The sequence below is a fragment of the Myotis yumanensis genome, unplaced genomic scaffold (assembly GCF_028538775.1).
Source record: "Myotis yumanensis isolate MYYU_CA2020_CCGP unplaced genomic scaffold, mMyoYum1.0.hap1 SCAF_5, whole genome shotgun sequence".
NCBI classification, from domain to species: Eukaryota; Metazoa; Chordata; class Mammalia; order Chiroptera; family Vespertilionidae; genus Myotis; species Myotis yumanensis.
Genome location: NW_027223756.1, coordinates 55,972,940 through 55,999,344, shown reverse-complemented (window position 1 = coordinate 55,999,344; position 26,405 = coordinate 55,972,940). Strand labels below are relative to the sequence as shown.

At 45.7% G+C, this 26,405-nt stretch overlaps 2 protein-coding genes across 9 annotated transcripts in view; one reads left to right on the top strand and one right to left on the bottom strand.

Moving 5' to 3' along the window:
• Positions 1 to 25,564, top strand: part of GATB (glutamyl-tRNA amidotransferase subunit B) — an 84,969-nt gene extending 59,405 nt beyond the window's left edge. The window contains exons 11-14 of one of the 4 annotated variants that reach the window (XR_011471553.1): positions 6,033 to 6,111; positions 13,720 to 13,854; positions 15,145 to 15,346; positions 24,481 to 25,564. Coding sequence is in view for 1 of the 4 variants with exons in the window: in XM_070415314.1 (XP_070271415.1) it covers positions 6,033 to 6,111; positions 13,720 to 13,854; positions 15,145 to 15,273 (343 nt within the window). In the remaining 3 variants the exon portion in view is untranslated. Of the gene's footprint in view, positions 1 to 6,032; positions 6,112 to 13,719; positions 13,855 to 15,144; positions 18,714 to 24,480 lie in introns of those variants that run through there. The other 3 variants (XR_011471552.1, XR_011471551.1, XM_070415314.1) reach the window with 3 other exon arrangements.
• FHIP1A (FHF complex subunit HOOK interacting protein 1A) overlaps positions 15,582 to 26,405 on the bottom strand; it is a 211,542-nt gene continuing 200,718 nt past the window's right edge. For all 5 annotated transcript variants that reach the window (XM_070415308.1, XM_070415311.1, XM_070415310.1 and 2 more), the window contains one exon: positions 15,582 to 23,144. In XM_070415308.1, coding sequence (XP_070271409.1) covers positions 22,891 to 23,144 — 254 coding nt within the window. In that variant the 3' untranslated portion in view covers positions 15,582 to 22,890. The remainder of the gene's footprint in view (positions 23,145 to 26,405) is intronic.

Below are 26,405 nucleotides of genomic sequence, written 5' to 3'. Positions count from 1 at the left end.
TGGGGACAGATGAGAACTGTCAGGGACGTGGCCAATGAGCCTAAGACTCTGGACTTGAACTGAGAAGCATGGGCAGCAAAGAAGGAGAAAAGCCAGAGGAGAGCTGGTGTCACAGATGCCCCAAAAAAGGAGTTTCAAGAAGGAAAGAATGAGCAGCAGGTTTAAATGTGAAGAGTCAGGGAGAGAGAGTTCATTAGGGACACAGAGGCAGGTGGCAGGACCCTGGCAAGTTCCCAGCCCCAGTGGAGCCCGATCTTGGTGGGTGTGTCATTGTCTCAGTACCCATTGCTGTGGAGAAATACAGTGGAAAGATGGGCATATATATTGGTATACAGTTCCAAAAGTTGTTTGCTCAAAGGCGTGAACTCTACAATGCCAACTTGAGGTCCAGCCTCTTGCTCACATGTGTATATGCATGTATTAATGTGGGGTCAGTGCACTTCTCTCCGGAGCTACTTGTCAGCAGCTCCCCCCTCTGACGCTGTTTCCTCACTGTAAAAGAAAAAGACCATACCTGCCTCCAAGAGTTTTGAGAGGAACGTGCACAGTGCCTGGCACAGAACGGGCCCTCAGTGTTAGCTCCCTTCTCTTTGCCATCTACGTGTATTAGGTGCCAAAGCAATGGCCACCCTCAGTCTCCTCCACACCTATCCATCTGTTGCCTTTTTGTCTTAAAACAGGGTTGAGGAACCTTTTCTTCTGCCAAGGGCTATTTGGCTATTTATAACATCATTCTCTTAATATAATTTACTTAATATAAATGTATGCTGCTATGAAAAAAGCTCCTAGGTTTATTGAATTTCGACTCCCGCCTGCTGCTGCCTGGGCAGGGCCAGACCAAATGATATCACAGGGCCTTATACGGCCCATGGGCTGGACATTCCCCCTCCTGCCTTAAAGGATGGACAGGATTTGGTGAGGGAGAGGGGCTGCATGACACCAGTGGGGAGCCAAGGTGTGGAAATGGAAACAAACTGGCATGTTTTTGGACCAGAGAGGAGCATAGCTGGTAGGAGCAGAGGGTGGAAAATGTCAGAAAAGTACAGTTAACTGTATCATTGGAGCAGAATCAGAATATGTAACTCACATGGATCTCTGCAGTGTGTGGAGAGAGAAACAGGACCCCATCCAGGCCCTAGTTTAAAGCAGAATGGGGTGCTTCCTGTTTTAGACCTCTGCACAGTGCAGTGGGAGCAGAGAGGAGGGAGATGGTGTCAGCCAGGGGACGCCAGAAGAGCTGCAAGATGTGGTGTGAGCTTTTGGAGAAAATGCATATTTTAGCTGTGAATTAATGGTTTCAATATTGTTGGCTGTGCTCCCTGAATTTTAGTCCTGGTAGAGACCTTAGATATCCTCTGGTCTGGCTCCTTCATTTAGCACATGGGGAAATGGAGGCCCTAATCCAGTGATGGCGAACCTATGATACGCGTGTCAGAGGTGACACTCGAACTCGTTTTTTTGGTTGATTTTTCTTTGTTAAATGGCATTTAAATATATAAAATAAATATCAAAAATATAAGTCTTTGTTTTACTATGGTTGCAAATATCAAAAAATTTCTATATGTGACACGGCACCAGAGTTAAGTTAGGGTTTTTCAAAATGCTGACACGCCGAGCTCAAAAAGTTCGCCATCACTGCAATCCATAAGGTTATATTGCAACCTGCTAAGACTGGAAGCCACATCCCCTGACTTTCAGGTCAGTTTCTTTTTATGTTGGTCTGTGAAATTAGGGGTTTGCTTAATGTGTTGGTAGCTTCAAAAGGAACTGAGGTTGATAAATGAGCCTGTTTAGTAAAGTTGGAGCTCCTGGTATTTATCCAAACAATTCATAAGCACTAGAGTTTTAAGAACTGAAAGGGTACCCAATTAGAAATAATAAAAGTATACAGTTGACCCTTGAACAACCCAGGTTTGAACTGTTCTGGTCCAGTTATACACGTAGATTTTTTTCAATAAATACTGTAAGTGTATTTTCTTTTCCTTATGATTTTCTTAATATACTATTTAGCTTACTTTATTATAAGAATATGTATAACATACAAAATATGTGCTAATCAAGTGTTAATGTTATTGATAAAGCTTCCACTCAACCATAGGCTATTAAGTTTGGGGAAGTTGGGTTATTAGTTAAGTGGATTTTAGATGCACTTGCAATCGGCGCCCTAAACCTGGCATTGTTCAAGGGTCGACTGTATTTGGTTGTTCTAAAATCAGGTAAAGAGGAAGCTAAACAACAGTTCTGTTTTATTTTGTATGAAAACAAGCACTGAGGAGCCCAGACCCAGCTGGAACAGCTCTCTTCCTATACCTTCCAAAGACCTGCTAGCTGGTCTGGTTTGCCAGTCGGCCCTTGGGACAAACACTAATGAACAACCTTAGCCACTAGGGTGAAAGTTCCCAACACTTAGAACAGCAGTACTGCTAAGCTCACAATAGTCCCATGATGACACCTGCAAGGAACACTCTAGAGATAAGGCGGCAGGGACAGATTTTATAAATTAGCATCCATCTTTGTAGACCTCTCAGAGTTCTTAGAGGATATCTAAGGCCCCTGGCATTTAAAGGATCCAACCAGAAAAGCTCTTTTTAAACATGGCTTTTTAATTACTTCGGGCATATTACTTTTAAAGTTGTTAATATCTAATTCTAAATTACTGTTAATAACAGGTTGGATTTCATTAAGAAAGTGGAAATGACATATTCCCTGAGCAAGCATTTCTTGGGAAAGCCCAGTTGTCCAGCCCAGTGGAGTACCCGAACTCCCAGGCCAGCTATGGCAGTAGTTCCTAAGGCTCTAAGGAACCAGGGAATGTTTCAGGCCGAGAAGGGACTGATCGTGACGGGAAGATTAGTCCAGCAGCATGATATGTGGATGGCATTAATAATGGGGCTGTGGAGGTTGGGAGCCCATTAGAGGTCATGTGGCAGGCCTGATTTTATAGCCTGTGAGCTAGGACTGGTTATTACTTTAAAATATATATATATTATTGATCTCAGAGAGGAAGGGATAGGGAGAGAGATAGAAACATCAATAATGAGAGAGAATCGTTGAATGGCTGCCTGCTATGTGCCCCCTACTGGGGCTCTGAGCCCACAACCTGGGCATGTGCCCTGACCAGGAATTGAACCATGACCTCCTGGTTCATGGGTCAGCGCTCAACCACTGAGCCTCACTGGCCAGGCAGAAGGCATTTTCATGATAGGGAAGATCTCAGCATTAAAGCACAAGAGAGAGGAAGTAGGTGTCTGAGTGAGTCTGAATCTTAGGAATAGAGGGGGATGTTTGATGAAATAGGAGGAGGGCTCCCTTGAAAATTCTGAATCTTGCATCAGCTGATGTCCTTATGAAGTGGGAGGGGAGGGTCTTTGCCGAGAGGGGTTTGGGAAGGAGACTGTGAGAACAGTCCGGTTGCTATGAAGTTAGAGAGATAAAAGGACTATTGAGCAGCAAGAGCCCCTGGATGTCCAAGTCCCATGTCTTCCTCCAGGAGCTCTTGCATCTGCAGAAGGTGGACTTTGGGCCTAAAATGAGCTTTGGGATTGAGATGGTCAGCACATTTCTCAAGTACAGCTTAGCCGGATCATGGTTGAGAGGTGTCAGGTATCTATTGCCACAATCCAAGCTGGTGATGGAGTTGTGATCCTAAAAGAGCTCCAAAGTTCTGGATGAAGTTGGGAGAGGTGACATACCCCATCTCCCCGGCTCTGTAGATACTTTGGCCTTGGGGGATTGGAAGCAAGCACAGAAAGCTTAAGCCTTCAGTGTCACTTAATTCTTGCCAGAGACGCGTTTATTGTCCAGAAACTGGTATTATCTGACAGCAGCAAGTTAGTAGTTGTGCTTCTGTTGCCATTATGTTCCATATTGATGGTATATTTATTTATCTGGTGAGTGGGGTCCTTAAGGGTGAGACAGGAACTGATCTTTGTCATCCTCTTACTCGAGGTTAGCCCTGGTGTATCTGGAATTGGTATACACAGTATACCAGATACCCCCGTTGTGGGGAAGAATTCTATGACACACATATTATTGACCTACTATGTGTCAAGCATTGTGGGTGTAAAAAGATGATTGAGAAATCCAAAGTGCTGTTAGGTCAGTGGAGGTGTTTTATAGTATAAATTTATCACCTACGTTATGAATTAAGGTCATTAGGTGAAAGGCAAAGTATTTTTAGTTGTGTCCTGTTTCTGTCCTTCTCTGTCCCAGCATCCCTTATATCCTGGACTCATATGGGAGTAGAGACCCCGTATTTTGTGTGTGTGTTTTTTTGCATGCTCTAGAATAGCGGTTGCCAACCGGTGGTCCGCAGACCACTGGTGGTCTGTGAGGTCCGGAAGGTTGGCGACCACTGTTCTATAAATCCAGTTCCACCTCGGTGCTGATTGTGGTTCTGCACAGTCTAATTTGCTGTTGTATTTTCTAGGATTGCAGAGCATCCCAGAAACCAAATTCTGAATGACCAGTCAGTAAGGGTGGGAGGTTGGCAAAAGCTTATTTCCCAGTCCTCTGCCCCTCTTCCTGTTGAGATTTAATCAGGGGGCTTCACAGATGTTCCAGATGCCAACTAATAACATCAGGCACTCTCCAAACCTAATTTCCACAGGAGTCACCTTTATCCATATGTACTTTGGGATAAACAAACACTTGAAGGCTGATGTCTGCCTCCATGTGTTAGCTGCTTTCAGTGAACAATCCTAATGAGGTTTCACTGTACTTGCATCAGACTGCACAGTAAGGCACACCAGGTTAACTTGCATTCGCTTGGTCTAAAATTCATGGAAATTGGCAGAGGCTAAATGGCAGTCTTCTTTTTATTATCTAAGAGCTTACAAAGAAATTAATAGCGAATGATGGCAACCGAGACTCAAACAGAAGGTGTTTTCAAGTGGTGTTAAGCATTTCAGAAGCTTTCATTTACCCCCACAGGCTACCATGCTGTTTATAAGCTGTCCCACCCATTTAAAACTAGTCCCTGATGACCTCAGATAGACGGGTTTAATTAGCCTAGTTCAGTGGTCAGCAAACTGCGGCTCAAGAGCCACATGCGGCTCTTTGGCCCCTTGAGTGTGGTTCTTCCACAAAATACCGACTTCTGCGCATGGGCCACAAAGTTTCAATTGCACTGTTCATGCGAGCCCGCACGTGGTATTTTGTGGAAGAGCCACACTCAAGGGGCCAAAGAGCCGCATTTGGCTCGCGAGCCTCAGTTTGCCGACCACTGGCCTAGTTACTGTATGTGTTTGGAAGTAGCAAAACCATATATTTTAAAAGAATTTTGTAATACAGCTTTGTTTTTTCAGTAATCTAGGCACTCATACCCCCTCACCCCAACTCCTACCCCTAAGTGTGAATTATTGACACTTTATGTGTTTGTTTGGTCCTTGGCCTTTTGTATCACAGCATCTTGGTAAATAAGTCATGTCCTAGAAGTATAGATAATGAATTCTAAGCCCTGTGTGTCCAGAAAGCTGTTGTGAGCCTTCAGGAGAGAACAGTTTATGAAGATGCCCGTGAGGATGGATAAAGAAGTGGTGGGTAGTCATTGCGTTCCCTTAAAGAAAAGCTCTCATAATAAAAAATAATTTATATTTCCACAGACACTCTCAAAATGTGGCTTTGTTAGCTGTTCTGTTTGAAGTAATTTTTAGGCTGATCTTTCTGTTGAAAATACTTAATTACTGGGATTGTTGTTGTTTTTTCTTTCCTCATCATGGTTCATGAATTTTGCAGCCACCTCCTTTCTTTGACTAATTAAACTGAGCAATTGTCTGTTGCTACAACTTCTGCCAAGCAGCTGTTATTGTTGGGTGGTAAAACAAAGAAAAACAACACTAGTCACAAAAATTTGTTATATCTTAAAATACAAAATAAATAAAATAAAGCCCAAATGGCGTGTTGTTTTCCTTCCTGGGTGGGAGGTTAATTATTTAAACCTATAAAATCAAGTCTTGCAATTATGAGTAACAGTAAATGGATGTGCTGACATGAAATGTGCATTTCTTTTCTCTCCTTTTGGGGGCTGCTAGTCCTGTCACACCGTCTGCACTGGCCGAGCTTCTCAACCTACTGGACCAGAAAGCAATTTCTTCAGCAGCAGCTAAAAAGGTATGTCCCCACTTCCTAAAGCTTCTCCCTGCTCTGCTGTCCCAGCAGAAGTTTTCTGCCATCACTCAGTGAATTTCATAGTTGAAGTAGTAAATGCTTGTAAGTGCTATTTATATGCTGAAAGGTAGAAATATTTTATTTAGCAAATAAAATAAAGCCAGTCTGAGCTAGGCAGGTGATTTGGTTCTCATCTTTGCTAACCAGGGGGAATACTTATTGTTTGACTTGCCTGGAATGTTCCCCAAACTTTTGCTTATATAAAAGGCTGGGGCCCTGAAGTTCCTGGGGGCTTCTGACTGTGGAACTTGCCCTCAGCTGTGGGAGGCTCCGGCAGCCTCTGGTGCTCCCTCTCAGCCTCTACAGCCTCCCAGCCCAGGACCAGGGACTCATTTTTCTTTGTCATATGGTTGCCCTTGAAAGTCATTCAGCAAGGAGGGTGAGGTCAGACAGACTGCCTCACGCTCAGAGAAAATGTTACACACATGCCCAGAGTGTGTGAAAACACAGAACAATAGCATATTATCATAGGCCACCTATGCCTGGTGCCTCATCTCCGCCTCCGTCTAACAATCTTAAGTGAGTGAAAGATTCCTGGAATTCTGAAAACTCAGACAAATAAGTACCCAGAAAGATCAAGAACACCAAGGCAGCCACCTGATCTCCACTTCAGATTTCTGAAGCTGTCGATGAGACAGCCAGAAACTAATGTTATTTTAATGGTGCCTTTTGCATTTAATAGTTATACACATCAACAGTAGTGGCAGATTACAAAGTGAGGCATTGGAAAATGTCTGCTTTGGGCTAATTAGGAGGCACCATGAAGCATACATCTGCCCATTCGGGGTGAATCTGGAGACAGGAACTGATAAAGGCAGTTTCCCCACCAAGTGAGGCTGACACTGCAGGGCCCTGGCCACCTTCAGGAAAGGATTGTGGTTGCTGGGATGTCAGAGGAATACAAATGTTTATGGCAATGCTCAGCTAGAGCAGAAAGATAAGATGGCTGGAGGACAGAAAATATATGTATGTGCATTAAAGAGCAGATGAATTGTAGCATTTGAAATGACAGGCAGAATCTTCCCCTTTCCGCTCATCTTGCCCCACACACACAAGAAAAGGAAACAAAACAAACAAACCCAGAGCAGTGAATATGATAGGCTCAGTGGGAAGACGAGGAAAATGCTGGAAGGTGCTAACAGCTGGGTTCAGATATAGAGACACTTTTGGATTCTCAATAAACTTGAAGCATGTGAAAAGGGAGGTGGGGTGAATCCTGGCTTCTGGGAGGCAAAGTGAAACGAAAGTCTGATTAGAAAGGTGTGAATTGTGTGCTGCATAAGGAAATCCTCCTTATTTATCATTGCCTTGGTGGGTTTGCTTTATTTTACTTGTTTTCTGAATTTCTGGTGAAAAAAAATATTTGTTTTTTATGAAGAATCCATCCTTCTGGTATATATGCATGGGAATGGTATTCATCCAGTATTAATGGTAGTTATTTCAAGGTGCTAGAATTTGAAAATCTCTGTATTTTCCTGTATTACCTAAACTTTTTTTTTCTATAGCTTTATAATATAGTTTGAAATTGGGGAATGTGATGTCTCTGGTTTTGTTCTTTTTTTCTTAGGATTGCTTTGGCTATTAGAATCTTTTGTGATACCATACAAATTTCAGGATTTTTTGTTCTGTATCTGTGAAAAATGCTATTGGGATTTGGATAAGGATTAAATTGACTCTGTAGATTCCTTTAGGTAACATGGACATTTTAACAATGTTAATTTTTCTACTCCATGAACACGGAATATCTTTCCATTTCCTTTGTTTTCTTCGTTTCTTTCAGAATTGTATTGCAGTTTTCAGTGTATAGGTCTTCCACATCCTTGGTTAAGCTTATTCCTAGGTATCTTATTCTTTTTGTAGTGATGGTAAATGGGATTTTTTTCCTCATTTCTCTTTCTGATAGTTCGTTGTTAGTAGAGAGAAATGCAACACATTTTTGCATATTGATTTTGTATCCTGCAACTCTACTGAGTTTATTACTTCTAATAGTTTTCTGATAGTCTTTAGGGTTATCCACATATAAAATCATGTCATCCACAAATTATGATACTTTTACTTTTTCCCCAGTTTGGATCCCTTTTGTTTTTTCTTGCCTAACTGCTCTGGCGAGGACTTCCAGTACTATGTGAATAGAAGTGGCAAGAGTGGGCATCCTTATCTTGTTCCTGATCCTAGAGGGAAAGTGTTCAGTTGTTAGCTATTGTCATGTGGCCTATATTGTGTTGTGTTGCGGTACTTTCCTTCTAAACCCATTTTGAGAGTTTTTTCATAAATGGATATTGTATCTTGTCGAGTGCTTTTCATGTCTATTGAGATTATCAAGATTGTTAACCTTCATTTTGTCATTTCCTTGTGTCTACTTTAAACAAAAATCAACAAAAACCTTTGTGCTAGATAGTGTTACATGTCATGCATACAAATGATTTTATGTTTTTTACCTCCTTTTAGTATTTTGGTTCTTTCCACATTTTTCTATGCCCTGCTTTTCTTAGGGTTTATGCTGATGTTTGTTCCTTTTAGAAGGATGATCTTTCACAATACTTTCCTCTGACCAGAGGGGATGCCCCTCACTGTACCTGTCACAGCCCCTCCCTGACACCTCCCCTCAATAGGTCTTTCCTCCACTTTCTGACCCTGGAAGCCCCCAGGATAGGTGAAGGGCATGCCTGCTTTCCTTCCAGATACCTTAAAACAAGCTTTAGCTAGAGAAACACTTGGGTAGTAGGTAAGAGGATGTGTGAATTCAGTCACCAGGGAACTGAAGGCTGAGTTTCTGTCCCCATTTCAGAGCTGGCTCAGTGGTCGTGGTGCGATTGGGGTTCCCAGTTTGTATTACCCAATATTTTGGTGGGCATTTATTAGTACAGAGGACCAGCATGGCACTGGGAATTCCTTGTTCTGTATGTGTGTCTTGAGTGGGCAGCAGCTGCATGCCTGGCCAAAAAACATTGCACTTTGATAGCACTTCCCAGGGCGGTAATTAAACACAGACAAAAGCTGAGGATTTATGCTGCACCGTGAGGCTGGCAACTACAGAGGCCATTACATTTGCTGCAAGAGGGCCAGGGGAGGAAGCCTGTGGCCCTTCGGTGGCTCCCACCCTGCTAGGTTCCAGCAAGGAGTGCACATTCTGTCTTAAATAGGAATGAGCAGAGGTTTGGACCAGTGGAATCTACAGTGTCAGCCCAGGGGGCTGGAGCGGGGCTACAGTGGCCACTGACTAATGAGGGAAGTTAATAAGCTGATGTGTTCTAACTCCATGAATAGAGACACTCCAGTCACCAGGCTCCCCTTGGTTCTTGGAGGCCCCTGAAATGTGTTTCTCTCATGTCCCTCCTTTGTACCCCACCTCACCCTTCTTTCTCAGGGAGCAGCCAGTCTCTGTATTTGAAAGCATCAGTCCTTGTGTTGTCCTGCTTTTCCTCTGAATGGTGCAGTTTGGCAATGATCCCCGAGCTGCTCCACATTGCCTCAATTCTGGTGATTTGGGCTCAAGCAAATCCCACCAGTGTTTGAGCCTGTTGGTCCCAGCCGTGTGAGGTGCCAGGCCTAGGCTGACAACCTGGTCGACTTGCTCAGATCTTCGTGGCTCCTGAGACTGGCAGGTGTGCCTGCCGCAAAGCCATGAGTTTCCCCGCCTCCTTTCCTAGAAGGCTTGCTGCATAGATTCTTTATAAGAGTCCTCACAGGTGATTTTTGCTTTGAGCCAGAGATCTGGAGTCTCTTGAGATCTTCACTCTTTTTTTCCTGAATGTTGGACAATTTTAACTGAGAACTTCTTTTAGGAGACTATTGTGATGGACAAAATAAACACTGGTCAAAGTCTGTACCTACCAGTAGGGGATAATTATGATAAATATATTTGATGGATATTAGCTTTTCATTAATTATAAGGAAGCACTTCTGCAATAAATGAAACAAAAATAGGCCACAAATTGTATATACATTATGGTCACAATTATGTTACAAAACAGAAAGACAAAAATGGGAAGGGAAAACTCCAAAATACTAACCTTGTTTATCCTGAGGGAATGGGAATACAGGTGATTTCTTTTTATCTTTTCTATTTTCCCTTATTTTCTATAGTGATTGTGTATTAACTTTTATAATTAGAAACAATGGTTTTCATTGGATTTATTGGGGTGACATCTATAATAAAAGGGTAATATGCTAATTAGACTGGACAGCCAAATGACCTTACGGGTGTCATTCTGGATGAAGCCATGGCAGCAGGGGCTGAGGCAGAGGCAGTTAGTGGTGATCAGGCAGGCAGAGTCATTAGGGGTGATCAGGCAGGCAGGTGATCAGTTAGGGACGATCAGGCAGGCAAGTGGTTAGGGGCAATGAGGCAGTTGAGCAGTTAGGGGTGATCAGGCCAGCAGGCAGGCCAGCAGTTAGGAGCCAGCGGTCCTGGATTGCGAGAGGGATGTCTGACTGCCGGTTCGGACATCCCCCAAAGGGTCCTGGATTGCGAGAGGGTGCAGGCCAGGCTGAGGGACTCCCCTCCCTCCCCCCACCCCCGCCCTGCACAAATTTCATGCATCCAGCCTCTAGTCTATATATATAAAAGGCTGATATGCAAACTGTCCCCTCAGGAGTTCAACCGGGAGACCGATCACTTGCTATTATGTGCACTGGCCACCAGGGGATGGTGTGGAACAAAAGGAGGCCCTGGCCAGCAGCCGGAAGGCCCCAATCAGCCCTGATCGCCGGCCAGGCCTAGGGACCATACCCGTGCACGAATTTCATGCACCAGGCCTTGAGTTGGTTAATAAAATTGTATAGATTTCAGGTGCACAGTTCTATAATACATCATCTGTATATTGTATGTTCATCACCCTAAGTCAAGTCTCCTTCCATCACCATTTATCCCCCCTTCCCTCTGGTAATCACTATACTGTTGTCTGTGTCTATGAGTTGGCAAATGTCTATTATTCAGTAGCTTGTCCCCTTGTTCTGTTGATGGCTTCCTTCTACACAAAAACTTTTTAGTTTATGTAGTCCCATTTGTTTTTCTTTCCTTTTGTTTCCCTTGCCTGAGAAGACATATCTAAACAAATATTGCTAAGAGTAATGTCAAAGGATTTACTGCCTGTGTTTACCTCCAGGAGCTCCATGGTCTCAGGGCTTACACCCAAGTCCCAGTCCATTCTGAGTTCACTCCTGTATATAGAGTAAGAATGTGGTCCAGTCTCACTTCCCTGATAAGTATCTGTCCAGCTTTCTCAACACACCATCCACCTAAGAGACTGTCTTTACCCCACTGTACACCCTTGCCTCCTGTTAGAGGTCAGTTGATGATATAGATATGGGCTTACCTCTGGGCTCTCCACTCTGCCCCATCGATCCGTACATCTGTCCCCATACCAGCACCACACTGCCTTGACCACCATAGCCCTAAAGTCAGGTAATGTGATGCCTCCAACTTTGTTCTTTCTCAAGATTGCTTTGGCGTTGACCCCATGGAGTAGAAGTTGCTTTAGCAGGGTTCTGGTACCAGCCAGGTCTGCCTTTCAAGTGTGTCATTTGTGGAGCTGGTTGGGTGGTGCTCTCCTGTGGTCTGAAGTCAACCACTGGGTGTGTTGGTTCTGGAGCCTCTTGGGAGGGGCCCTGGTGCAGGCCAAGGTCAGCCAATGCTTCTGCCAGGCTTGGGGTTACAAAGTGATCTGTGGTTGGCCGCTTGCGCTGGGCTTGGACGCTCTGCTGCAACCCAGCCTGGCTGCCACTGTGCTGGGCTTGAGCCCTTTGGTGGGCACCACCGTGCGAGCTGAGGCCACCACTACTTGTGTTGGGCATGTGGCTGCTTAGTTGAGACTATGTTCCAAGCCAAACTGGCCACGGCCTATACCAGGCTTGGGGCCACCTGACAGGAGTTACAATGCAAGTTGAGACTGGTCGTCACTTGTGCCAGGCTTGGAGCCACTTATCAAGAGGTACAGAGTATGCCAGGTTGGCTTCTGCTTGTTTGGGGTTTGTGGACCTTTGAGATATTTTAGGAAAGTCCATAGCATGAGCCAAGGCAGGCCACTTGTGTGGAGGAACCACTAGAAGTGGCTCAAGTCAGGCAAGCAAGTTGGGTGGGAGGACATAACACCAGGGCAGGGTGAAATGGTGGTAGCCAGTTTGATGGAGAGCTCAGATTTGGCGCCCACCTGTACCAGGCTGGCAGAATGGGAGAAGAGCTCAACAAAGGAGCAGCGGCTTTTGCCAGCACTTCTGTCTCCAGAGAGAGCTGCCATCAGCCCTGAAGCCAATCAGTTTAACCCCTCACCCTATGTCCCTGGTGCTTTTCTAGCTGCTGCCACTGTGCTGGGAGCCCAGAGCAAGTGAGTTTGGAAGCAAGCAAGTCTGTGCGTGGACCCTCTAAAGAGGAATGCTGGGTCTCCAGCAGCCTTCCGTCTCACTCCCATGCAATCCCTGCTGGTTTTTCACAGCCAGATGTTGTGGGGACTTCTCTTCCCAGCACTGGTGCCCTGGGCTGAGACCCTGTTGCTCTTCAGGGGGGCCTCTGTAGCGGAGATAATCTTCCTGATTCTTAATCTCCACATCATGGATATGGGGACCTGCCCATTCCACCTCTCCACCCCTCCTGCCATTCTCAGCGCAGCCTCTTCTTTACAGGACTTCTGTTTAGCTTGTCCTCAGGTGGTTTTCAGTGGTAATTGTTCTAGAATTTAGTTGTAATTTTTTTGTGGGCATGGGAGAAGGCAAGCACAGCTGTTACCTACTCTGGCTCTTGACCGAAGTCCTATGGGCTAATTACTGACCAGCTATTTTTCTGGGAGGGGTGGTTCATCCTTGGCCCAAGTTGGTCTTAGGGGTGCTCAATGCTAACTGTAGGCCAAGATTAAGGAGGTGCTGCATGAGACACACGGGACACCACCCCTTCCAGCTCACACTAGAAAAATGAGAGGAATGAGGAAAACTGCCCCCAGAAATGCCTTTTAAAAAAGTATTTTCCTTTTTTCAACTTTGATAAGTAGAAAAATACAAACATTAACTATTGATCATCCTAGTCAGATTTGGGGCCAGGTCCCTATGGATTATTATTTCTATTTTTAGTTATTTTTCATTTTTTATCTTCATTATGGGGCCACTTTCTTGCTCCCCTAAAATTGTTTCTGAGCAGGCTGGGTTTTCTGAACCTCATCTAAGAGCAGTGGCTATCTCCTGCCGCCTGTGAGACGCCATCCTTCACCACACTGATTTCAATTAATTCATTGGACAGGAGACAGCTGGGCCTGGCCCTCCTGCTCCTGTCAGCAGGAGCCTGTGAGTAACCATCTCACACCTCATCTAACCCCTCCCTGCTGGTGGCTGAGTCAGCTGTTGGGGAGTACCTCTCTCTGCAGTGCGGCCTCCTGCTCTGCTTCCAGGGAGCAGCTCAGCATGGGGAGACCCCAGGTGTGTCTGCATTCACCGTAGAGCAGCTTCCTCCCAGATGCGTCAGGAGAGGCAGGTCACCGTGTGGGCCACACCCGCAGCTGGGAATTCATTTCGTCTGCTTGCTAACTTCTCTTCCCTCTCTCCCTCCCTGCTTCTGGCCTGCAGGTGTTTGAGGAGCTATGGAGGAGCGGAGGGAAGACTCCAGCACAGATAGTTTCAGAAAAGAGGCTTGAACTGATGCAGGATCAAGAGGCCCTGGAACAGCTCTGCCAAGCCACAATGGAGGAACATCCTCAAGTGGTAATTACCACCCACAGGGTGAGGAGGATCTTAGGTGCAGCTGGAGGAGAGGCCAAGAGCCTGTCCACAGCTCCCTGTAACAGCAACCCAGAGGCGCTTCCTAGTAATGGCTGATCCAGTTTCATCAGTAATTCCCTAAGTATTTATGTCAGTTTTTAGCTCAAAGGATGAGCTAAAGGTCAAGGGATGAAAGTAGGTGAATATTAGAAAAATACAGCTTTTCCCATGGAAAAGGAAGATCCACCCTGCAGTTTAATTTCATGGCCTTTCAGTTGAAAGGGTAGTTCTCAAACTCACTACCCAAGTTTTGACCTCCTGGGCACACGGTCCTCCCAGACATGTGGCTTCTGAACATGCTGTGCCCGCCCTGCTTCATGAGGAGGTCCTCAGTAATACACCAGCAGCGGTGGCTGCAGAGGGGAAAGATGCTAGGAAAACACGTTAGCTTCATGCCGTTAACAGGTGGAAAGAAAAGCAGAAAAAATTATTTGTAAATTATGGAGCAAATCCTTAACAGGAGCATAGCTGAAAACCAAGTCATTTTGTGTTCTGAGCATGGAACAAAATAGAAAAGCTACGATGAGTAGCATCCCTCCCTCCCCAAGTCTAATGATATTGTCTAGAGATTTTTCACTGGGGGGAAAAGTGACTAGTACCTCTTTCAGAATTATAGCCACCTACCCATCAGCTTGCCAGGGACACTCAGCTCTGGAAAGTGCTCTTGACAAGGAAAATGAGCCTGCACTGGGACTTGGGAACCTCTGTCCTCCTGCCTTAGCCACAGTGACCTATAAAGTTACACTTTCAGTTTCAGACTCATTCCACAGCACTGAGTGCACATACTCACAGGCTTTATTGCCCATCCAGGCGCTGCAGAGCAGGAGGGCGGAGCCAGTGGCCCTGGCACCACAATGCAGTGCCCCCTCCCCCCATCCACATGCTCGGGGAGAGTCGCCATTCCATGGTTTTATTTTCTAGTAAACAGGAGTTGAAGCCTTCTGGGGAGAAGGAGACCTGCATGTCACTGCCTGCTGACCTCCATGGAGGCCCTGAGAGGCGCCTAGCCCTGGTCAGTATGACGCAGCACAGTCCTCTGTCCCTATCAGTTGGGAGACAGAGTGGCAGGATCTCCGACAGGAGCCTAGAAAATGCCTCAGATCTTCACACACCCCCCTTTCCTTCTCTCATACTAAAAGAAACAATTTAAATTTCAGTAAATGTAAACCTTAATTTAGGATTTTTAGGTGTGGGTCTATATTTTCTCCTCTAAAATAATTTCTCTCTTGAAAGGTAATGGATCTGAAGAAGGGAAACCCCAGAGCTATAAATAAACTGATCGGCTTGGTCCGAAAAGCGACTCTCAACCGAGCAGACCCGACTGTGATAAAGGAGATGCTGGAGAAGCAGCTGTCATCATGAGATATTTCGGTCCTTCTGCCTGAGGGAGATAGGGGAGCCATACACAGAACCGGAGCCTCGAAACCCAACATCCGTGAGTGAGCTCGATGCGCTGGCATCCCCCAATCCCTGGGCCTCGGGTGCCACCCCCACAGGCCAGCAGCCTCACCTGTTTGCATCATTGACATCAAAATGACTCCATCATAGCTGAAAAGGTGGTTAAGAACTAGCACATTCTAGTGCGTAATAATTCTGAACTAAATGAGACATGCTGTTTCCGATACTGTTACCTTTCTACGAAAAAGTTCATTACACAGTTCTTTCAACAAATATTTCTGAGCACATCCTAAGGGCCAGCAGTGATCGAAAGAGACCAGAATCTGGGTGCAGTATTTTAGACCTAAAACAAGGGTGATGAAGAGGAAAGAGGAAGACAGCAAGATAAATCCATTGACAGTGTAGACAGTGTGTTTAGATTGGTCTTTGTGAGGGCAGGGAAGGAGAATGTTAGTCACCCATCCACTGAGTAGAAGTGGTGCCCGTTCAACGCACTAGGAAGCCATGCTCTGAGAATAAATGGATTTTTTTCTTTTTGGTAAAATAGACAACAGAAGTTTTCAAATAAATTTAATGAATAAAATATGTACTGAAATATCACATTAAAAATTAACATACACTTTAAAGATTGTGCAGTTGACAATTCCCCTGCCCCCTCAGGCCAAAAGAGATAAAAAGAGAAATAATAAGTTGTAACATTAAATTGATCTGTTTTGCCTGGAAAGAATAAGATTATAAACTGACAAATCAAAATTTTGACCTTTAATGGTAATTGTGGTGCCGTTAACAGCATCTCCGTGAAGTCGGGTGCCTTTGCCACTGTTCTCATGACAGTAATACTATTTCTGTCCATCGCACTGGGACGCCCCTTTATCCATTTTATTGCCTTTTTACCTCTGACTCACAATGCTTAAAGACCAGTTTTGTAAGTGGTGGTTTTTAAAAGCACATGTCAAATTGTGACATAAATGAGAGAGGGAACATTTTGGAAGCCCTACTTTTACATTGAATTCTTTAGCCTACAAAGAAAAGTATAAACATTTCCAGCATGAATGGTGCTCCAGTGGCAACTGGAGAAAAGTGGACCTTCCCTCATCACCAGTTTAGCAGTGAATGTCACAGACACAGGACTTCCTAACTAGGTAATGAGAGAAGCGTCCCTCTGGCTGATTTAGAATTAGAATATGTTACGCCACCCAGGAAGCCACGTGCCCCACATTCTGTCCCAATACTGACAACCACTGGGCCTAAAAGTAAAGTATTACCACTGAACCTCTTTTCAAGAGAGAAAGGCAAGTCCATTCTCTCTCACCACACAAGTCTCGGAATTAATTACAAATAGGCAAGGGCAGTGTGATGTTGGAATCTGGCAGGATCATTATTTTACAAGGTCTGGCTTCTTAGTCATCAAACTTTACAGAATGCACTGGAGGAGCTTTTCAAACCATTGGAAATCAAGGGCTGGCTTAAACTGTCAAGTGTACGCTGTATTATGGACTGGCCATTCCCAGAGAAACATGCCTTCATCAACTCACTCGAGCTTCACCAAGCTGACTGTGGTCCAACTCTGATGGTTGCTGCGGTACTGAAATCCTAAAAATCAGACTGTTATGTGGTTATAACTGCTTATGAGAAAAAGAAAAATCCAACCACAGCTCAGATATCTTACTTGGAACCTGACTAGATATTTGGAAGATATGTTCACGTACCCTAAGAAATCCACCAAGCCTGGCTCTGCTCATAATAGGCCTCAGAGAAATACAATGTTAAATACAGTACTTCTTTGCAAGGGTATGATTTAATCTGTTTGTTTGCTATTTAGGGGCAAATCTCATTAAAATGTATAAGCTGGCGGATTCCAATGACAGATGGCAATGGCTTCACCACAGGTGAAGCCATTGCCATCTGTCACTGGAATCCACACACCTGTAAGCTGGGAGGGGAATGTGTTAGAAACAGGCTGTCCCCCAGGTCAGCCTGGCCAGGTGCAGGCTATGTGATATGCTGCTTGAGGAGGTTGCTTGGTTGGTTATGGTGGGAGGGGAGGAATGTCAGCCTCAGGACTCACCATGCTTCTTGGCATAGAATAAGTACTTAGTAAAAGTTCATTAATTTATAAAATGAAAGGAATTTGTTGGGGGGCCCCTTTGTATGAGAAGTTGGTGCCCACTTTGTTGGATCTCTTCGTCTAGGAAGGAGCTTCCTGTCTGCAGGCCTGTGCATCACGGTGAACTGTTCCTACCTGTCAAGGTGCAAGTAGCCCAGGAAAAAGCATGTTGATCATTATTCATGCCAAGTTAAGGATGTGTTACCTGAGCTTCACACACTGCCCATCTTTTTTGTAATTATTGCTAACCTTTACAATAAGAAGGTTGTAAGAAGGCCATGAAATTTTTGAAAGTAACACATCCTCCTGGGGCTTTGAGTTAGCTGGTTAATTCAATGTACAGCTTATGGCCACCACCCACAATTTGTTGTATTTTTCATTTCTGTTGCATTTAGCTGCATCTTTCAAGGATTCTGCATGGTGACTATTTTGGAAAAGAACACTAAATCTCTCTGAAAGGCCATGTTACTTATTACAGAAGCCGCGTGGAAACGGCCGCCATGCTTCTTCAGCAGATTGGAGACAAATGCACCCGGGGATTGTTAAAGAAGAGAGCTGACCCCCGATTGTGAAGTGCAACGCATCTGACTAAAATCCAATCTCACTGCCTGCCTTCATCAAACAACTTAGCAGAAATCAATTAAGTAACATCGTCAGTACCAAATTCCCTCTTTTAAAATGTCTCCAGGGCAAAAAGGGGCTAGTTATAGGTGGGCCTTGTGTAGACTTGTGCCAGTGAAAAGTCAGCTGATGCGCTAAACAGCACAGACTTCTGCAGTCTCAGCTCCACGAAATTTATAATCTGGCCTAAGAGCTTCCATCATTCTTGTCAGGCTCTGCAATGACATAGGAAACCTAAGTGCCCCCAGAGGTGCCTAAAGGGCATACTGAACTCGTGCTGGCGGAACCTACAAGCAGCCTTGCTACTTGTGAGTGACAGCGAGTTATGTCAGCTCACGTGTAAAACAGGAACAAAACTCACAATGACCCCACAGGACAGGAAGGGCCAGTCCTGCCTAAAATCATTCTTCATTTCAGATCCCAAGTGCAGAAGCTGCAGAACTGAAGGCTTCCTCCCACCGCGTGCCTGTGCTCCCTACAGGACTTCAACGAAACTCTTTCACTAAAGCCCGTTGATCCAGTTAATGAGCTGCCTGGGTAATCAGTCCTCAGAACAAGTAATGGCCCAATAAATGCTGGGACGTGGAGAGGATTTACTGAGGCAAAATTATCCTGAAAACAACGCTTCATCTTCCAGGCGCTCTTTCTTTAAAAAGCTTTAGTTTTATGATGGTCATTCAAACAAAAAAACAAAAAGACTCCATTCTCTCTAAATATTTCCTCAATGATGTGATTTAAGGATGGAGTGTAAACTGGCTTGACAGTGTTCTGTTTTAAGCTGTTATTTGGTGGGGAATTGCTGTTGTGTGATTTATAGAATGATGGCAGCAGCAGGAAGGGGCCTGAGAATATCTACTTAGCACTTAAAGCTGATGTGGCATCAGCGACCAGAGGACCGCTATTTCCAGGAAGAGCCAGTACTGCAAAGCCACGAATTACACTGGCCTGGGCCGAGGACTGGAAGGGGCACATTCAGTAGTAGCCTTCCTACAGTAAGCTGTTTCATAAACATCGCAAGCATGCCTGCCAGTTCAGTAAACACAGGGCAGGTAGTTAGCAATTACATTGAACTGCCCTTAAATGAGAACTGCAGGGGATGCTGTGGACATTTAACATCACACCAGTGACATGCCTCACCCCTGCGGGGGCAGCTCTTCCCTCATGAAAGCAACCTAGACACACTGGTCCGGTTCAGAATGCATCGCAAACCCCACACGGGTCTGGAAAGCAGCCCACACACCACTGCAACCAAGCTGATCTGATGCAGAGACCTCCGAAACCACGCACAGTTGGGCACCAGGGACTGCCAGATGGGACAGGCAATGGAGTACTCGCATACCCTGCTTCCAGACTGTTCCTAATGGGACACCCTTCTGACAACCACGTTACCACAATGACAGCCACTTGCTATGGAGGAGGCATCCTGAGGGCCCCTGGACGCACTGAACACATCCTCTCTCCAGGTGACAGACACAGTGCCAGCCCCAAAACAGCAAAGCATTTTCCAGAGTAAAGTGTGGGCAAAAGTGGGTTTATAGTTGTGAGTACATGAAACAGAGTTTATTCTTCAGTTATTAATTACTGTTATTTGTATAATAATATGAAACTACTTTTGCCCACCTCTGTAATACTAAGAGAAATGGGGACAATTTTATAATTCCTCTAAATATCAGGAGAAGAAAGAATCCATTGATAAAGAAAATCCCACCACTAATTGGTTACTCTGGCATCATGGCTGACAACTTCTTGGCTAAGAAATTATCATTTTCCCCCTCCCCCCAAATTGTATTTGAGCTAAACTCAACTTGAAATTTCTTTGTTTAAAAATTTAAGAACATTTCCTTGGCCGTTTTGAAAAGTCAATTTTAAATATCTCCTTGCTCTCATATACTTTATACCACAAAACTCACTTCATCTGAACTGAACCCCAGACCCTAAATATGAGTGGAGGTTAATGTTCTGATGTTCCAGGAACCCCTGACTGGCCTTGGCCGGCCTGGGCCATCAGGCCAGACACCGTGATGCCAGCCTCAGGGCTTCCCCCAAGGCTCTGCCCACGTCTTCCGCAAGTAGCGCAGCATTGGACGTGCCAGCCTGTCTACATGGAAAAGTATCTCTACTCTTGGGCCACATTTTAGAGCATGCCAGATATCTTTAATTTTTCCCCAAAACTTATTACAGAAATATTTCCATGTGACTAGAATATTTTACTTCATTATCAGGACTTGTTCCCACCCAGAGTTTCCAGCCTCCCCCACCTCCTGCACAGTATCTTCATATCTAGGGCAATGTTCATTCCTCCAACCCCCTAGGGCAGGGGTGGGAAAACTTTTTGACTCGAGGGCCACAATGGGTTCTTAAACTGGACTGGAGGGCCGGAACAAAAGCATGAATGGGGTGTTTGTGTGAACTAATATAAATTCAAAGTAAACATCATTACATAAAAGGGTACGGTTTTGTTTTTTTTAGTTTTATTCATTTCAACGGCCCGCGGTAGTTTGCCCACGGCTGCCCTAGGGTATGCTCTTCTACTTACAGCCTCAGTTCTTCAGTTTTCCCCGGCACATCCACACCTTCTGTAAACCATCCTTACTAACCCACCTGGCTGTTCCATTCAACCAAATGGGTTTTCTGGTTTTCCAGAATGTATTTCCAGGTCAGTTTTCTGAATTAATGGTGTAAAACCCTGGACACAATACTCTGCAGTGGATTCAGATACACAACCAGTTTCCAATGTCAGACAGAGAGGTTAATGTGAATTTGCTACCAGCACCCAACCACTGGAGTTTATTTTCCTGCCTCTCACTCGGACACTGGTCATCTCTCTCTCCTGTAAAGTAAGTCTACTTCAGTACTTATTTAATAAATATTAAGAGCCCACACCACCACCAGGTAATGAAGAGAAACGTAAACCAAGCCTGAAAGCTTAAAGAATAGTTTCCAGATGTGACTTCAGCATCTTATGTACCTAGGAAGTCCAAACTGGAAGACAAATACTTGTGCAAAACAAAGGGAGAGGATAATAACTTACAGCTCACATTCCATCTTTCTGCTCTCTTTCTCTTTCCCTTTTCCAGTGGAGACTTGGTTGTGCAAATGCAAGCAGGCGCCGGAAGCCCACTACAGGCCAGTCTGCTGGGCCTCGTGGGCTCTGACTGCTGTACCACAGCTGGGCAAACCATTTTTCAAGCCAGTCAAATTTCAAGTTGGAAATGCTCAATGAATCGGTGTCTTTGGTTTCTTGCTTAGACTTGGAAACACTGCAAGGTTGGCCCCTAAAAGCCGCTCTCAGTTCACCACTGCATCAAGGTCCCTAGACCAGAACGGGTAGCCTCTGCTCTGCAGGGCCTCAAGTACAGTTGCTTCTTCCACTCCTCTCCTGACCGAGAGGCTGATTAAAACCAAACCAGTGCTCCTGAGGCACAGCCACCAGACCTGTGGCTGCCCAATACCCTGTCGCCTCCCCCCTCCCCTGTCACCTCCCCACCCTGGGGCTCAGCAGTCACACCACAGACACAGAGAGACCTGGGACTTCGGACATCCCTCCACTCACCTGCCCCTAATCGAGAGAAGCAGAATTGATTATCCATCAATACCAGTTGTTTAGGGTCTCATTTTTAGCCCACAATTATCTTGTGTGTTTCCCACTCTTGGTGATGGTTGAAGGAGACTGTGGCTCTACTTAGAATTACTCCTCTCGGAGCAAGCTGAAAAGCAGCAGAGAGGCACTAACACATCACACTGGGGTCTTCCAATGAACCCCATTGTTCAGGAGGCAGTGATTTCCGCGTGGAGTGAGTCACTGGCAGGCACTTGGCTTTGCAGGGCTCCCTGCGACCTGTTTGCATTTGCATCCCAACTCCCAAAGCAGATGTACAGCTCCTGGTTCTCTACGAAGTGCAACACATTAGGAAAAGCAAGCATAACTTAAATAATTAGCAGTGATTCTACAGGCTGTATTTAGTTTATCTTTTTCCCCCCATATTCCCCCCACACACACACATCAAAAAACCCTGCTATGAAATAGCTTCACAAATTAATCTGGTTTTCATAAAACACTTCAAAAAATAATGATGGCTGTCTTATGTAAGTACATGATAGCATGCTTGCTTCTGAGCAAAATCCTAAAAACCAAAGAAACAGTTTGCATAGGTGTATTTCATTTTGTGCAAATCTGACTAAGATAAGGCTAGTGTTTAGGTGGCATGCCAAATAATCTCTCCAGCAACAAGAACATTTCCCTGCATCCCAAATTCTCTCCAACCGCATCAGCCTCCCAGCAGACAGCTGAGACCAATGGATTTGCCTGCACCATAAGCAATCAATGTTGGGCAGAAAGCGAGTCTTGGACATAAAATGCCAAGGGACAGATGATACGTGCTTACGTGATGGAGGCTCCATTTTTATTCTTCCCTTTGATGAAATGGAAGCCAAAATGCAGAAGGCAACAGGAACAGGTGTGCTTTCTTCACGTGCCACTGAAGAGCCGACCTGACAAGGGGTACTTCCAGAAGTCACTGAACCCCCATATTCGCTGGGTGTGCTCTACACTGCAAGATGAGTCGACTCATAGGGATGAGAGAATAACAACCAAAATATTTGAGGAGGAAAACTGAGCAAAGAAAACCCGCCCAAGGAGCAGCCAGCTTATGAGGCTTACATTCTGTATGACACAGGGTGGGAAGGCCCAGCAAGAGAAAGGGGAGGTGCCCAGAAGATCCCCTCCCCACAAATCAAGTATTGTCAGGAAACATCAAAGTAGAAATCTTTGTAAGCAGCTTTGCATTTAACATTCAGTCAAGACACTAAAACCTTGAAAAACAAGAACCTCTATTTAAAAAAAAAAAAAAAAGCTAACAATAGGAGTCCTCAAAGTCCCCCAGGATCTTGTAGCAGAGAATGGAGTGTTCCTGGGCCAAGGCAGCCAGTTCCTTCAGGAACTCCGGGAAGAGGGCCGCGGCCAGCATGGTGTTCCTCACCGGCAGGGGCAGGCTTGGCGGCACCCCCGCCACCGCGGCTCTGCTTGTCAGGAAGGGCTGGAGCACTCTTGGGGGACCATCCAGAAGGCTCCTGCCAGCTCCCGTCCTGGAAGCATCCTGAGTGGGATCTGAAACCAGAAAGCAGATGGTCACAGGGACCCTCCAGAGCCCTTTACCTCCACCCTCGCAAGTGTGTGTTTGAGGGGAAGGAGGCGGGTGGGGGGAATGTTGGGTCCAGTTCCTGTGACTAACTGAAGCCTGAAGACAGCCCTGAGCACACACTAATCCACTCGGTGGCTCACACACGTGCCCAGCAGATGACCTCCAGCACAGGGCATGAGATATTAGGTTTTAATCTCAAAGCCTGTATAAGAGAGTGTGACAAGAATGTAGGTTTATCAGGAACCCCCATGCCAAGGACTTGGCAAAGGGAAAGGTTGAAAAAGGCATCTCCTGCCGACCAGTGATTCTCTCTCATCATTGATGTTTCTCTCTCTCTCTCTCCCTCTTCCTTCCTCTCTGAAATCAATAAAAATATATTTTTTAAAAAAAAGACAGAAAAAGGCATCTCCTGCCATTGCACCAACCAAGTGACGACTTAGCTCACCATGATGGTAATAGGACATCCAGGGGCTCCACCTGCTCTCCCAACCTCCCATGTTGGGAGACTGCCCTACCTGTGCTGGCAAAGCCCCAGCACACAGCACTGCTGCAGGGGGAGGCGGGGCCTCACAGCACTGCCGCCGGGGGAGGTGGGGCCACAACCACTGCAAGCTCTGCAGCTCGTACTCCCACCTCTGGGGCTCCATGGTGACATTCCCTCCCCCCCCCACCCCCCCCCCACCCCCACCCCCCGCAAGCCCCTTCTGTCTGGGACCTCCAGCCTTCAGTGGAGGATAGGTTGAAAGAAGCCACTGAAATGTTGGAAATGATGGAGAGGAAGTTGGGTGCTGGGAAGACCAGACTGGGCACTTCCCATAACTGTGGGCATCTGGTGACAAGTGGCTTGGGAGCCTCCCTTAAAGGAAGGTTTCCAGGGGTTTCTATCTCAGTTTCAGTAACATAGGTCTCAGATGATAATGAGCCCAACCTTGAACATATTCAAGTGATTTGAATTTTCATATCAAAGCAGTTTCACTAATTAAAATGGTTCAACTTTCGGGACTATTTAATTCCTGAACATCTCCAGCCTTCATATAGTTATTGGAGTTATTTATGCCTTCTTCTGCCCCCTACTCAAACAGTCTCATTACTCCTCATAAATCATTATATTCAAGCTCTTCATTATTTTGGCTGCTTTTCAGAATTCCAGTCCCATTTTTAACACTCCGAGAAGAGTGTCGCTTAACTACAGTACTAAAAATTCTTGACATTTATAGTACTTTCCATATCTCACTACTATCATCTTTAGTGTTAAAAAAAAATATTTCGCTTTACTGCTTTAAATATCCTTTTTGATTAAAGCTTATCACAGTTCGTGCCGTAAAGAACTGGAAGAGAATCCGCTGGTACCTTTCAGCAGAAGCCCACAGCGTGTCCTGACATCAGTGATGACCAAAGAGTTGATGTCACTGAGGTCCTCTCACCAACCATAGAGACACCCACTCAGCAGCCCCACCCCAGCTCCCAGGACTGCATCTCTCCAAGGGTTCCATGAGGCTCACGAAGGATGCTGTGGGGAATGGGACACGTGGACACTAATCCCAGACCAAGACCTGCTCTCACACTGGCTCCCCACCTGGAATTCCCGCCCCCACACTTCCATCACTAGCCTTAAGAGACTCCAGTACTGCGGTGGAGAGCAGACTGTGCCACCTGCTGGCTGAGTAACATCAGGCAACTTTCTTTACCTCTCTGCACTGTAATGTCCTCATCTGTGTAAAGCTCAGAGTTGTAAGGATGAAATGAGTCAATAGGTATAATGTACACAGGGGCCTCTTGATAGGTGTCAGCCATGTGTCGTCATTAATTTAGCTACCACTGACTTTACAAAGCACTTCCTGTTTCCTGTCCCTGGGAGGAATTCTCTGATTAGCCTCCCACCCGATCTTATTTACCAAATAGCACCTGCATTGCTGCTTATATTTTTCTTCCTCTGGGAGACTCTCAGATTTCTGAGAGCTGAGCCCCTACTCAATGTGTCTTTCCTGGCCCCACACACTTCCTTACTCATAGTAGAAGCTAATGAACATTTGCTGGATGAATGAGGGAAGAAACTGACCAACATCAGGTCTTCCCTACATTGATCTCCCTGGAGCTGGTTCATATTCCTGATCTCCATCTTTCTCAAATTCACTCTTCTTCCCCTCCCCCCCAAAAAAGGGTTTTTGTGGCTCATTTATGTAGCTTAATCCATGAATTTAAAAAGTGTCATCGCTAAGGCTCATTTACCCAGCTTGAATCCGAGTCTCCAAACTGTCTTCACTATAGAAGGCAGGTGGCCCCCACTGAGGGGGACCAGGTCTGGCAGGGAAGCCTTACGGGAGCTCTGTCCTATCAGCACAGGACCAGCCTTCCAATAGGTCACACAGCCCCATCGGGCTCTCAACTCAACGCAAGAAAGCCAGAGGTGTGGTCCCTCCCTGGCAAGTAGCTTATATAATGTCTCGGTTTCCTCTTCTGTGAAATGGGACCAATACCTACCTCACCTCCCTCCCAGAACTAGAGACCAGGGAGAGGACTCCGAATATAAGTAGACATGGCTCCTGTGCTTTAGAAAGTATTCGAGGGGGAAATAAAAAGCCTGGGAAATGGCTGAGCCTCAGAGACAAGGTGACAATGGGATGGCTACACAGGAAGTCCATGGGCTCTGCAGCGGTGGTCACACAACCTATTTAAAGGGTAGTGAGGAGGCTCTTTTTCTCTCGGGGCCGCCAAGAGGCTGAGGGAACATGGCCTGCCTGACGGAGCAGCTCTGGCTGCCGGCGCCTGACCACACCCTCATAAAGCACATGCACAGAGGCCGGAGGAAGGGAAGCACAGATCAATGCCGGGGTCAGGAGTGGTTTTCAGAAATGTTGACTTGGGTCTGAAAAGCTGCAACCCAGCATTTTCAAGACTAATCCTGGAAAGCTTTCAGAAGTTAGGAGAGCAATCGTTACCGCTCTGCTCCTGGTCAGCAATGTCAGACAGAGCACAGACACGGACATGGGACGCCCAGCGTTTGACCTCTTCCCGGGATTCCTCATTACACGTTGTTGTGTGCCCAGGGAGAGCGCTCCTGGACTCGGCTCCTAGGCAGCACCTGCTTCAGAAGTCTGCTCTGCACGGGGCCAGGGCCTTCCTCCTTCTGGGAGTCTGAGTTTTTTCAAGTGGAGCGGAGGCTGCCACTTGGCTAACCTGAGAGACGTTAATGTGGAGAAACTCCACAAAAGGAAAGTCTTAGATCC